Source organism: Sparus aurata, chromosome 1 (assembly GCF_900880675.1).
Source record: "Sparus aurata chromosome 1, fSpaAur1.1, whole genome shotgun sequence".
In the NCBI taxonomy this organism is placed as follows: domain Eukaryota; kingdom Metazoa; phylum Chordata; class Actinopteri; order Spariformes; family Sparidae; genus Sparus; species Sparus aurata.
Window position 1 is genome coordinate 31,236,751 of NC_044187.1, and position 12,495 is coordinate 31,249,245.

General features: G+C 40.5%; 1 protein-coding gene across 1 annotated transcript in view; it reads left to right on the plus strand.

Moving 5' to 3' along the window:
- Positions 1 to 12,495, plus strand: part of LOC115582649 (neuronal acetylcholine receptor subunit alpha-7-like) — a 62,447-nt gene that overhangs the window by 25,308 nt on the left and 24,644 nt on the right. Inside the window, exons 3-4 of the mRNA XM_030418730.1 lie at positions 4,532 to 4,576; positions 9,867 to 9,976. Coding sequence (XP_030274590.1) covers positions 4,532 to 4,576; positions 9,867 to 9,976 — 155 coding nt within the window. The remainder of the gene's footprint in view (positions 1 to 4,531; positions 4,577 to 9,866; positions 9,977 to 12,495) is intronic.

The following is a 12,495-nucleotide window of genomic DNA, read 5'->3' on the forward strand; positions in this document are numbered from 1 at the left end:
CCCACCACAGGCCAATCTTCGTTTCGGCAGCTTCGTCATTTTCATCAAAGCTGTCAATCTCAGCAGAGTCATCAGCTGCCACCGTCACCACCAGTGTCTGGATCATCTTGGTGATGCTCAGGGCAGATGCCCCTTGATTGCGAAACTCTCCCTGTAGAGTCTCAGCGCCAAGGACTTTCTAACAAGACAATCACATATCACCTGCTGTACTTATCATCATCTTTACTTCAGTCACTTGTCTCTCTTGATTGAAACACACTCACCACTAAAAAAGGAATACGCAAATTTCCCAAAAGTTGGCTCTAAGGATCTGAAAAATTCCTGCACCACTCCCAAGGTTATACTTTGTGCTTTAAGAGTAAAAAGAGACGTCACTATAAAAAGAGAGAAGAAATGACTGAAACAGTCAACCTGAGTCTCTGTTGGCACAGTGATTATTCTGTGACTTTCAGAAGTGATTCCTGTCAAGATTCACTTGTTCAGAAATATTTTTCTTATTAAATGCTCTTCTGCAAGACATCGTTTTCTGCTTGTGTTCACATCAACCCTGACACAGAAAGTTTATTCAAATTCTATTTAGCAGAGAGACACCTCTCAGTGTGCCCCTGCTAAACCAGACCATGTTGCCTCCTTTGTGCACCCACTACGTGGGGGTGGAGCAGAAATCTGACCGTACCTATTGAACCACTCAAACACAAGGGCATCCGGTTCGTCTGTCATCTCAAAAAGCCCCCTTAAAGATCTACTTTTTGGGGAAACTGATGAAAATCCAAAGTGAAGCCATGGACAAGAAACACAATAGAGGATTTTGAGATACGCTTCATGATTTCATGATTTCCTTTCTTCAATGTTTGTTGATTCAGTATCTTTGAAGCAGTGGTCGCCTGATCTGGATCAAATGAAATCATGTAGAAAGTTATCCTGTCGTTCCCTGGATATATCCCACAGATTGAAAAACCACCTCTGGAACAATATACATGGAGATTTACAGTAAAACAACAACATATATATGTGTCCTTGACAATATGATGTTGGATGACTTGCAATAAAACATAGATAAGGAGCTTTCAATCAGTGCAAGTGCCCATCACTCCCTTGCCGGCCTGTCTGCAACCAATCTGAGCAGATTTATGAGGCGATTAGTGCTGATGGTGGGTGTGACGGGGCTGATACTGCCCACAGCAGCTGAGTGAAATTTCCACAAAACACCACAAAAGAGAGGTCAGGCCAATAATAGAGCGAAAACACAGCAACCTCAAAGCCGAAGCCAAATCTCCACAATTGTGAGCTTGATCACAAACACTCACGCTGAAAGGACAGAAAAATGCCGCTTTGTGAGGAACACAATGGGTGGCTGTCCTATTTCAGCAGCAGAGAAAGGGGGCTGTTTATATGAGGGACGGATCAGAAAGGACAGGTGGAGATAAGATTAGAGAGCGGAGGGAGTTAGGGAGAAGGTGGAGAGGCGGGGACGAGACAAAGGAGCTGCGATTGTGTGGGAATCGATTTTCACTACAAGGAGAAGTGAGAGCAGCGAGTTTGCTTTGCTCATCGTCCGCCGCAACAAGTTAAAGCGCTTTTTGTAGTTCGTCACACAGTTCATCGAATTCAGTGTACTATGGGGATTGTTGGAGTCACAACATACATATAAAATACTTTCTTTAAAAAGGTACCTACAGGTCTTGTGTGTAGAATTTAGTGGCATCTGTTGCATCACAGTCAATGTCAGAAGATCCTTTGTCAGAGGAGGATGGAGGGAAACCTGAGGGAGAGATACACAATTTTAAATGGTCATGAAAACCCCAGCCATTAGAAATTAATGAGTTAAGCTGATTTCAGAGATGGCGATCTGATATCAAGTTGGATTTCTCAGTCCCAAATCCGGATTTTAATTATCTAGAGCAACAAGTCATTAAACTTGCAAGTGTGTCCATAGTTTGTTTGTATTGCAAAGTGAGAACACATCCTGTAGTTTCACGCAATTGTACTGGTAAACAGCTAGCAGCAATTATATGCTGACAGTGTCCCTCTGTGCCTGCAAATAAAACCATTTGGGACATTTAGAGTTGAAATCACTCTTCAGCCAAACAGATAACTAAAATGGAAATTTAGAATAAAATGGAAAAAAAACAACTCAAAAAACCTCAAATTACTAATGTAATGTTATGGATCTTGAGGAGACACAAAAAGCTCCCAGAATACCTTTAATTGGACCAACTGGATCAGGCCTTTCACAACCCCGATTCCAAAATAGTTGGGGACGCTGCGTAAAACAGAAATGAAGCAGAATGTGAAATGTAATTATTTATGACATTATTGAAAACATTGAACATTGATAACATTTATCAATGTTTTGCCTCATTATCTTTATAAGGGGAACTGAGGCAATTAAAGACAGAAAGTTGTGGAATGCTCGATAAACACCTGTTTGGAACCTTCCACAGGTGAACAGGTTCACAGGTTACAGGTGATGGTTTCATGAAAGGTGCAGTTGTTCAGCACGAAGGACTGGACAAGGTTCTTTATGTAGATGAAATAACTGCTGGGGCTCAGGGACACTTGGTAAAGCTGTTGTCTGTAAACACAGTTAGTTTGCTAATGACTGCATTCTGTTTTCATTAACGGACAGCCTCTCTGCCTCTTATTTCGGAATCTGGTTTGTAGGTTTATCATGTTTAATGACCACTACTTTCTCCAGAGGCACGTACGGAGCAGTGCTCCTCTTACTGCGCTTTGATGAACAGGGTTAATCGAATGTCGTACATGGTACTGAGACATCACCCAGATCTTTTAGTCTTTGACAGATATAGGTTTGGTTGAGTAACTATCACAATCGAAACGCTAAAGAATTAAACACCAAGGTAATAAAATCAAGTCTGTGCTTTTACAGAACTGAAACGATCCACATTTACACATGTACATCGGACTGGGAGTAAAATGGCTATTGATTTTTCAGTTTAAGATTTTAATTTATTTGCACACATATGAAGAAGTTTGACTGAAACACGTCTCACACACAACACACACCGACACACACACGTGTCTCAGCACAATGCGATGCAGTTGGGCGCACCTAATAAACTGTCAGACGGGATGAGTGCTGGTGATGGTTTCCAGCCTCTGATCATACAGACCTTTTTTTTCTCTTATTCTCCATAAAAGTAATTTACAACAACAGCAAAAAAAAAAAACTCTCCATATGTTGTTTTAATACTGAAAAATAAGATCATCGGACTTTAATCCCTCACTCTGTTTAGGTGCGATACGTTTCGGTGTTTCGCTCGAGAAAGGCTTATGCACTACAATCCTATTAAAACCTGAAAGTAGTGTACACTGTGATAACTTCAGGAACGCCTTTTCTCTTCAAAAAAAAGACAATACAGGTGATTTTGTTAAGTTTTGTCCCGTTAACTACAAATTGCGCATACTGCTGAGCATTTTGAAAAAGGCACCGCTAGGGACTGTGAAACCAGCAATTCAGTTAAGGTCAAATCTAAACACTTCAAGTTTCATTTTTCAGCTTCCACTTCTGAAAATGTCCCTCGGAGAGGCAGGAGGAAACAAGCGAGAACAGCATGGAGCTGTGCGATAAGAAAGGAGAAACTCTACAGTGGATTACGTCTGCTGGGGTGAGAAATGGAGAGGAAATAAAGTGAGCAAATTGATTTCATGATTTCAAACATTAAAGGAAAAGTTTTTCAAAGGGTCCAGTCACGGACAGGAGATAAAGTGATAAATCCCATAAGTGATTCTATAGAAGTGTAACATCTGTGAATAAACAGAGGATAGAAGACGCTGCCGTGACCGCCTAACACTGTCAAGCAGTTTACACTGTTCTTCAGGAATGGGAGGGAGGTAATAAGTGAGCCACACAGCGCACCAGTGCTGAACAAGGAGCGAAACTAGTCGCCGTCACGTAAGATTCTGCAAAACACAAGTCCTCAGGTCTCTATTTATGACCTTGTTCTATCTTTTTCTCTCCGCTGTGCCGTGAATTATCTCAGCGTCTGTCTGTTTTGCTTTTTCTCTCCGCCAATCAAGATTCATCTCACTCTTTCCCTATTTTCCCTCTCTGACTATTTGACCACGAACTGATAACGCAAAATGAAACCGAGGAGCCGCACCGTGTCTGCGCGGGGTTCACCGTCTATTTCCCACTCAAATTGCTGTTTACCCCTTTATTTTTCCTTCAATGCCTTATTATCTATGATTTCATCCTTGATTTACAATGGCAAAACATGACCTCTGTTGCATTACAAGGAAGAGGGGGAAAAAAAAAAAGCTGTAGTGCAACACTGTCATTCGGTGAGCACGCCGGCTCTGAGTCATCAGGGGTTGCGGTTTGACTTCATTGCTGATCCTTCTCATAATCTCATCTCATGTTTACCAGACATGCAGCGTTTATTTTTTTTCACTTCCTCCCACCCTGCGGAATAATTTCCTTCACTATCTGTCTACAGTCACATTTACTCGTTGCTGATTGCTCTCTGTCTCTCTCTCTCTCTCTCTCTCTGTTCCTGTTCCCCTCCAGGATGAAAAGAACCAAGTGATGATCACAAACGCCTGGCTGCAGCTGGTATGCCTCCTCTCCAAGCACATTCTGTGTGATCACTGCATAATTGTCATGAAGTATATTTTTGGAAAGTGCACGTGTTGTTCGTGTCCTGTGGGCTCACATCTAACTGCTTTCAGAGTCACAAAGTATGATTCGAGCTGCAACCAAGAACCTATGGCGTTCAACAGAAACAGTTTTCCGTGACCAAAATGACGGGTGTTGTTCTGGGCCTCATGTGACAGCGTGGAATATAAGCTTGAAGTTTATGCTCAGCAAATTGCTTCAATAGATTAAAAGGAAGTCACATTAGGTCGTGTCAAAAAAAAAAAATGATATAATTTGTATTGTCAGCATTAGGGTATGTAACAGGAGGATGAGGATAAAAATATCTTATTAAGCCGGCAACTCATGTTTTCAAAGACATTATCTCAGGACAATTCTCAGCCTAACCAAAGGCTGCACTGGATTTCTTATACACATCTTTATGCCTGTAATCTTTCCATTCTAGCCCAATGATTACAGTGCAGATGAACAACTTGAAAGTCATTTACTTTTAAACAAATGGTCTTCAAGATACAGTGGGCTCATGTCTACCTGGCAACCATTGTTTTTGCTGGCTCAGAGACAACTGATGCTCCCTGATTTTAAAAGCAGCAGCCGGCTCGCTAAGTGAGCTAACAATAGCGCCATGACTAGCTGATTGACCTCTTTATTTTTACAATAACATGTTTTTACGTTTTACATTTAGGGCATTTAGCAGACGCTGTTGTCCAAATCGACTTCCAGTAACTCATACATACATTCATACACTGATGGCGGTGGCTGCCATGCAAGCTGCCGACCAGCACATCCGGAGCAGTTTGGGGTTCAGTATCTTGCCCACGGACACTCTGATATGCAGACCAGGGGAATCGAACCAGCAACCTTCCGATAACAAGATGCTTGCTCAACTCTTGAGCCACAGCCGCCCTCAGTTTTAAGACATGAACTCCCTTGAAGGTGTCTTATTTGCACCTGATGACCACGTAAATGATAACTGTGCCAAAAGAGGCTAGGCTCCATGTTCCAGGAAGTCAGCATCCTCACCAGACTAAATAAATCTTCATTGGTATGGTATTGCGGTGTAGAGCTAGTTAGTGCTATAAACAAGATAAAGCAAAATATGAGACGAGACTGTACTTTTGTTCTAATCTGTCCCTGTCTGGCTGCTTAGCCTTACATTTACAAAGCTATTGTTTCAATTTTAATTAGGACTAACTGATGTTTTCGGCAAATGTAATGCTTTAAAATCTTTTTGACCTTGGCTGGTTTCGGTGGAGTTGTACATTTTGCGGACAGACGGGCAAAGTTGCTAATGTTAGCCTCAATGAATCATCAAAGGCTTAAGTGGCTGTAAATGGAGTTATTTTCTTTACATTATCTTTATGTCCACAATTCTAGTTACTTAATCTTTGCCTTTGCTTTTTGAGAAAAAAGACTATCGATACTACCGCGGATAATCTCAGGATGTGTAATGCCCTGTATCCCGTTGAGAAGTGAAAAAGCAGATGTAATCACTAATATGTCTTAAAATCAACCGACAAGTAGCTGGTGAGAGAACGCATCGAATTACTTAATCCTAGTTCTCAGGTTCATACTCTTATTTTGTGTCTTTTGCTCATACTGTCCATTGCTCCAGCTCCTCTATTTGCCCTCTGTCTGAGCGCACTGTTATAGTCTGCTCTGATAGGTCAGCTCTCTTAGGCCTGAGCAGGCACCTCCCACGGGCATCAGCTGTGCCGTGGTGTTTTCACAACCACTGTAACGCTAAGCCCTAGGCTGAGGGCGGTGACTGTATGGTTTTGACATCACATTCTTAGTGAAGTGCTTATAGCTCATACAAAGTCTGTGTTCCTTTTTTTTAAGTGGATTGAGTATTTTGATACATCCACAGTATTTACAGTGTGTAATACCCAGACCTCCTTTTTTACTCATAAAGGATATGGGAACCTAACTTTCCATAATATGATGATATGCAAACTCTCGGACTTTGATGAAAGTTACAGTTACTACTGTAGACACTAAGCTAAACAGCCAAACATGCTAACAATTAGAACTTGCGATAGAACAGATACATACACTGTTTAATCCATTACTTAAATTGCCTGAGTGTTTTTGGAAAGGTAGAACATTCCAAATTCTTTAAATACACAGTGTGAACTATTAATCCATGCACACCGCTCACATCCTATTATAGAAAAGCTGAAACTGGGTCAGTGGTAGAGGGAATATGCATTACATTGCTCAGGAAACTGTCACATCAAGCAGGTCAGGTAGGTACAACAGCCTCATTATCACCAAAGCCCCAGTCAGAACAGCCCATTAAGGATTTCAGCATACACTCAGTCAGGCTGAGTTGGCTGCTGACCGGCTTACAAGTTATGAATGAATCAATTATTCAGGAAGCCACCTCTTTAATACTGGCGTCCACTGTGGTGTAATGGCTTACAGGACTTTGCCGATGCAGCATTTTTCGAAAGAGACTTGAGAAGTAGGTGACATTAACTAGCTAGCAGAAAGCCCTCCCCCCCCCCAACCTGCTGCAGTGTGGAGGATTTTAGGATTACAGGTTTATCAGGCAACAAATGTCCCACATCTGAATGGATTGGATTTTAGGTGGTTTTTGACTTTGAGAATAATGAGTTTGACACTTCTAAGAACTGGGTGCTACCTCTGTGTACTGCTCTACAGTCGGCTCTCTGATGAAAAACAGCCTTTTAATGGGTCAGTCCGCCCAAATTTCCCCCCAAAAAACTGTTCCTGTGGAACCGTGTTGCCATGAGTCGATAATCCACACGTCATAGTGTCAACAGTTTTCAATTATTTTCTTCCAGCGAAAATATAACACCTGTTCACTGTAAGCTCTGTGGATTATCCAGAGTAAACGGGACTCTGTTAATGGAAAGGTGCCTTACTGTTGAACATTTTAAATGCACTTATTCATTGCTGTGAGTACTACCAATGATTTATTTACCTCAGTTGTTTTGAGGAATATACATACATCTCAGAGACAAATATCTCAAAACCAGGGCAACCAAATCTAAAATCCAACAACATCACTAACAGGACACATTCACCTAACAATGACAGTTCAGCTATTATCGACTCACAACAATGCTGATGGAACATCTTGGTAAAGATTCAAATATTTTTGGAGCCTTACAGCGAAACAGCTTTGCCAGATTCTCTTAAACAACTGAAGTAGATGGGGGCTCCAGAAGCTCCAATATCCAAATTGATTTACTGGACTTCTGCACCCATTCCAGATGGGTTGCATGCTTTCTTTTTACCCTTTTAATTTAGCATCTACAGTAAAGATTTTGTCTGAGGAAAGGTATAAATAACTTACTTTCAAATCAATTTGGAATCTTGAGGTTTACAAGGACTTGGATTACACCTGAGGAGCTGTTTTGGAGTCATTTTCCTTTTACACTGTTTTTTGAATGTTTTGAATCAAGTTACCATCTAAAACAACTGTTTAGGAGAATGCTGCAACTAATAAATAATGTCAGTAAGTAAAGTAAGTAAATAACGTCAGAATTTAACCACCAATTGAATTAAAATTTTAAACCAAAGAAGGTGTAAATAAGAGTTGTTATTATCATGTAAGAAATTGCATGTGTTACATGGAAAATAGAAAAACCTATCGCTGTAACTATAAATAATGTATGCACGTTCTATATATATGTATGTATGTATGTCTGTATGTATGTACATATGTATGCATTCTTGAGCATATTAGCATCCTACTCCGTAAAATATGTATGATCCTCATTGTTGCATTCACAGAATCATTTTCACACTCTCATAATAAGTACCGAGTTGTCTCAAATTAGTGACGCTTTCTTAAATTTCTCTTATGTAACTCCAAAACCTATTCTTAGACAGCTGTTACCTTACGTTGCCTAGTGTCTTCCTCATCTGTCCCTGACAGACTACAAAGTTACCAAGCTGCAATTTGTTCTGTTGGCTGTTAGCTGTGCTTTCCCAGCCAACGGACATGAAAAGAAGACTTTCAAGCACCAAACCGCCAAGGCCCACGGATGACAAGTGTAGTGATTAAGTCATTAGCCGCGTGAGTGGAGACATATGTCAGCAGGCCCTCTTCAGATGGATGGCATCTCTTAGTGGTGGTGGTGTAGAAGACACTTTTACATTCCGGGTTTGGGGTTGATTGTAAGTTGTAAACATTATTTAGATGGACGGACACATGCATCAGTTCTAAGAGCACATTCATGCAAACACAATACACAGTGCCTACTTTTTATGTGCACATATGCACACGCACAGACACACACATACATACATACATATATAAAGGCACAAACAGATGTGCCCGGTGTACTGTGGCCGCATTAGTGACGGGACTGTGTTTGCTCCATAGAGAATGTGCCCTACGGCTAGAACATCTGAGGGCCTACATCTATACGTGACTTCTATATATAATATATAAATACATACTGTACACTACACACACATACAAACAGACACATGGAAGAAAAAAAAACAACAGTAATAAACAAATAAATTGCTTACATGCCACGCATTTGAACGGTCATCCCAAAGATCTCCCATCTTCCAGCTACTTATTGTTAGTCATGAAAAGAGGCACAAAACACACGCAGGCTCTCAGTTCTTTTAAAGGCTTTGATGCCCCTTGCTGAATTTGGACCAGCTCAAATGGGAGAGCAGGAGTCAGTGCCAACAACTGTTGCCTTGGCAAGGCTTCACTGCCAGGCTGCATTATCATAGCTGGAGACAAAGCGTAAGAGACCACAGTTGCAGGAATATTACTCTGAGTAAAGACGCAGTGTTTGACTCGTAATGGTTTGAGGTTGATCAAAGACAGTTCTGACGCACTTTGGTTTTGCATTGCTGCCGTGTAACATATTGTTGTGTTATATATTTTAGGAAGGATGCAACGCACAGATGACACATGTATTTTTGGTGGCATTGCACCAACACTATTGAAGCTGTGAAATGCCCGTGGCTGTCAGAGCTGTAAACATATGCTGTCCCTGCCACACACAATATAATCAACAACAAAAGTAACAAAGTGGCTCGTCTGGCTGAGATACAAACCGAAAACCGATTAGTGTAGAGAGCCTTAAATGTGGCATTCATCCCATTTTAGTTAAACCTCAGTCGCTTGTCCTTAACTGTTCTGCCATTTGCACACATTATCATGTGTTTTGTGCTCGTTTATATGTCTTCCCCTCATCTTACTGCATTTTGTATCAACTCGTTTCACTCTCTCTGTTGTTTGTTCCAGTATTGGACAGACATTTACCTGTCATGGAACGCAGAGAGCTACCCCGGGGTTCAGAACCTGCGCTTCCCTTCCAACCTGGTCTGGGTACCAGACATCCTCCTCTACAACAGGTAGGGTGTATTAACAATCTGTGGCCAAGTCTCGTCTCATGTTATATCCTCTCTACTCCTCTCCCATTTAATACTACGCCAATCGATGCTTTCTTTCACCAGCAACTTGTCAGTTGATTTTTAGACATATTATCGATTAAATCTGGTTTTTTTTTCACTTCTCAACAGGATATAGGGCATTACACATCCTGAGATTATCAGTGGTAGTACTGATAGTCTATTTTCTCTTCAGTCCTCGGGCAAATAACTTGTTGACAGGCAGGAGCAATAAAAACACATTAAGGTCAAGGAATAAACCATTTATAGCAAATGGTTATACAGTTAGATCTGGCAAAAAAAGGAGGCTCTCCACTTTGTGTTAGCTCACAAAGAATCCAAGAGACAACGAGGATCCTGCTGGAAGAAATAATAATAATAATAACTTTATTTATATAGCACTTTTAAAAGCAAGGTTTACAAAGTGCTTTGACAAACAAAGCAGAATAAATAAAAGTAACACGATTGAAATTACAATTGAAAATGTAGAGCAAACGAATGGAATAGAAATAGTTAATACTTAATTAAATGTATTAGAGCAATAAAGAGATTTCATATAAGAACAATAGAAACAGATAAGGAATCTTAGACCATTAAGTAAATACATGATGGAGTAAATTGCAGCAACAATGGGAAGATGAAAATAAGTGAAAAATAAATAAATGATAAATTAAACTCAAAAGTTAAAAATTAAAAAGTAAAAAGGAGACAACATCACAAAAAGACAAGTCTATAAAAATGAGTTTTAAGAAGTGATTTAAAAGAAGTTACTGATTCTGCAAGCCTTATCTCCTCAGGTAGGTCGTTCCAAAGCCAAGGGGCAATGACAGAAAAAAATGAATGACTTTTTCCAAATCAGAATGAGAAAGTATCGGTTTGCTTTTGGAGATGGTTCTGAGTTGGAGGTAGCAGGACTGGACAACTGTTTTAATGTGTTTGTCAAAGGTGAGATCCAAATCGAATATGACTCCCAGGTTTCTAGCAGCGGGTTTAATGTTACTGGAGAGTGGACCAAGGCTATTTGTAATGAGGCTGGTGTCTGTGTTTGGGGGACTGAACAAGATGATTTCTGATTTCGACTTGTTAAGGTGAAGAAAGTTTTGTGCCATCCAACAGTTAATATCATTGAGGCAGTCTAAGACAGCAGCCAGGCTTCTCGAGTCATGCGGTCTCAGCAGAAGGTATATCTGTGTGTCGTCTGCATAACAATGGAAAGAGACGTTGTGTTGTTGGATGATGTGGCCTAGTGGAAGCATGTAAATAGAAAATAAAATCGGACCTAAAACTGAACACTGCGGTACACCACAGGTTATTTGAGCTGTAGGTGATGTATGATTACCTATGGTGACCGCAAAGGTTCTCTTTAAAAGGTAAGAATGAAACCAACCAAGTGCAGTGTCCTTGATGCCAACCCAGGTTTTGAGACGGTCAATTAAAATGTCATGATCTACAGTGTCGAACGCTGCACTGAGGTCTAAAAGTATTAAAATTGCACTTTCCCCTCCGTCGGCTGTTCCCCTCTGTCGACTAAACATAAATGAATGTCAGCTCTTAGTTAAAGCTAGGTTTGGTAATTTATTCTACAAGCATATATCCCGTCAACAATCAATACATCAAATTCACTGACAGATAATATCTATGGGCAGCTCCGTTACATTCGGCCAGTATGGAAAGATGTCTGTCTGCATGCTAACATACTAGCTAGTCAAGCAAGAACAGAGCTGCAGTGACGGCAACAGCCAGTCAGCTACTGCAAGCACTACTTCCTGCTTTGCCTCCTTAGTAATACAAAAAGCTTGCACGCTAGTTCAGAGAATTACATAAGATATTTTATAAAGTCATGTAGGTATTGGTATAATCATTTTAATGTAGTTTTTAATCTCCATTCCACTGACTGTGAGAATCCCAAAGCTTTTGTCCTGACAGAGTGATTTATTATCTCACCGCACTGCACTTGAAGTCACCGAGTAGTTTTACTCTTACAAATTAGACTGGCTATTTAATAAAGTACATTGATATTAAGGAAGGAATGATGAAAGGAAGCTAAAATGATGAGACCTCACTTTTGCGAGTAATTGCGTGTATGAGTGCCCACTGGCCACTGTCACGATCAGCACAGTGGTTAATCCAACATTGCTCTGGCTATTTCATTCCATTTTGCACACTCTCTTCATTGTATCTATTTCTTCCACTCTCCTCTCCCTTCTTCTTTTCTTTCTCTCTTAATACCGATTTGTTTTCTGTAATGCATGGACAGATATACAGGATTTTCTTGGCTGTGTTTACCCAATAACCCAGTGTGAGAAAATATTCCCCAGATGAAATTTCACTCTTGGTTACAGCCTTGATTAATGAGATGATTGAGCAGATTCCCACTGGGAGGATGTAAACCATAACTCCCAGGGGTCTTTGCATCTGTTGCCTGCAATGGGCAGTGGGAATTAGACTACTTATAGACTACTGTGAAACATGAATAGTACATT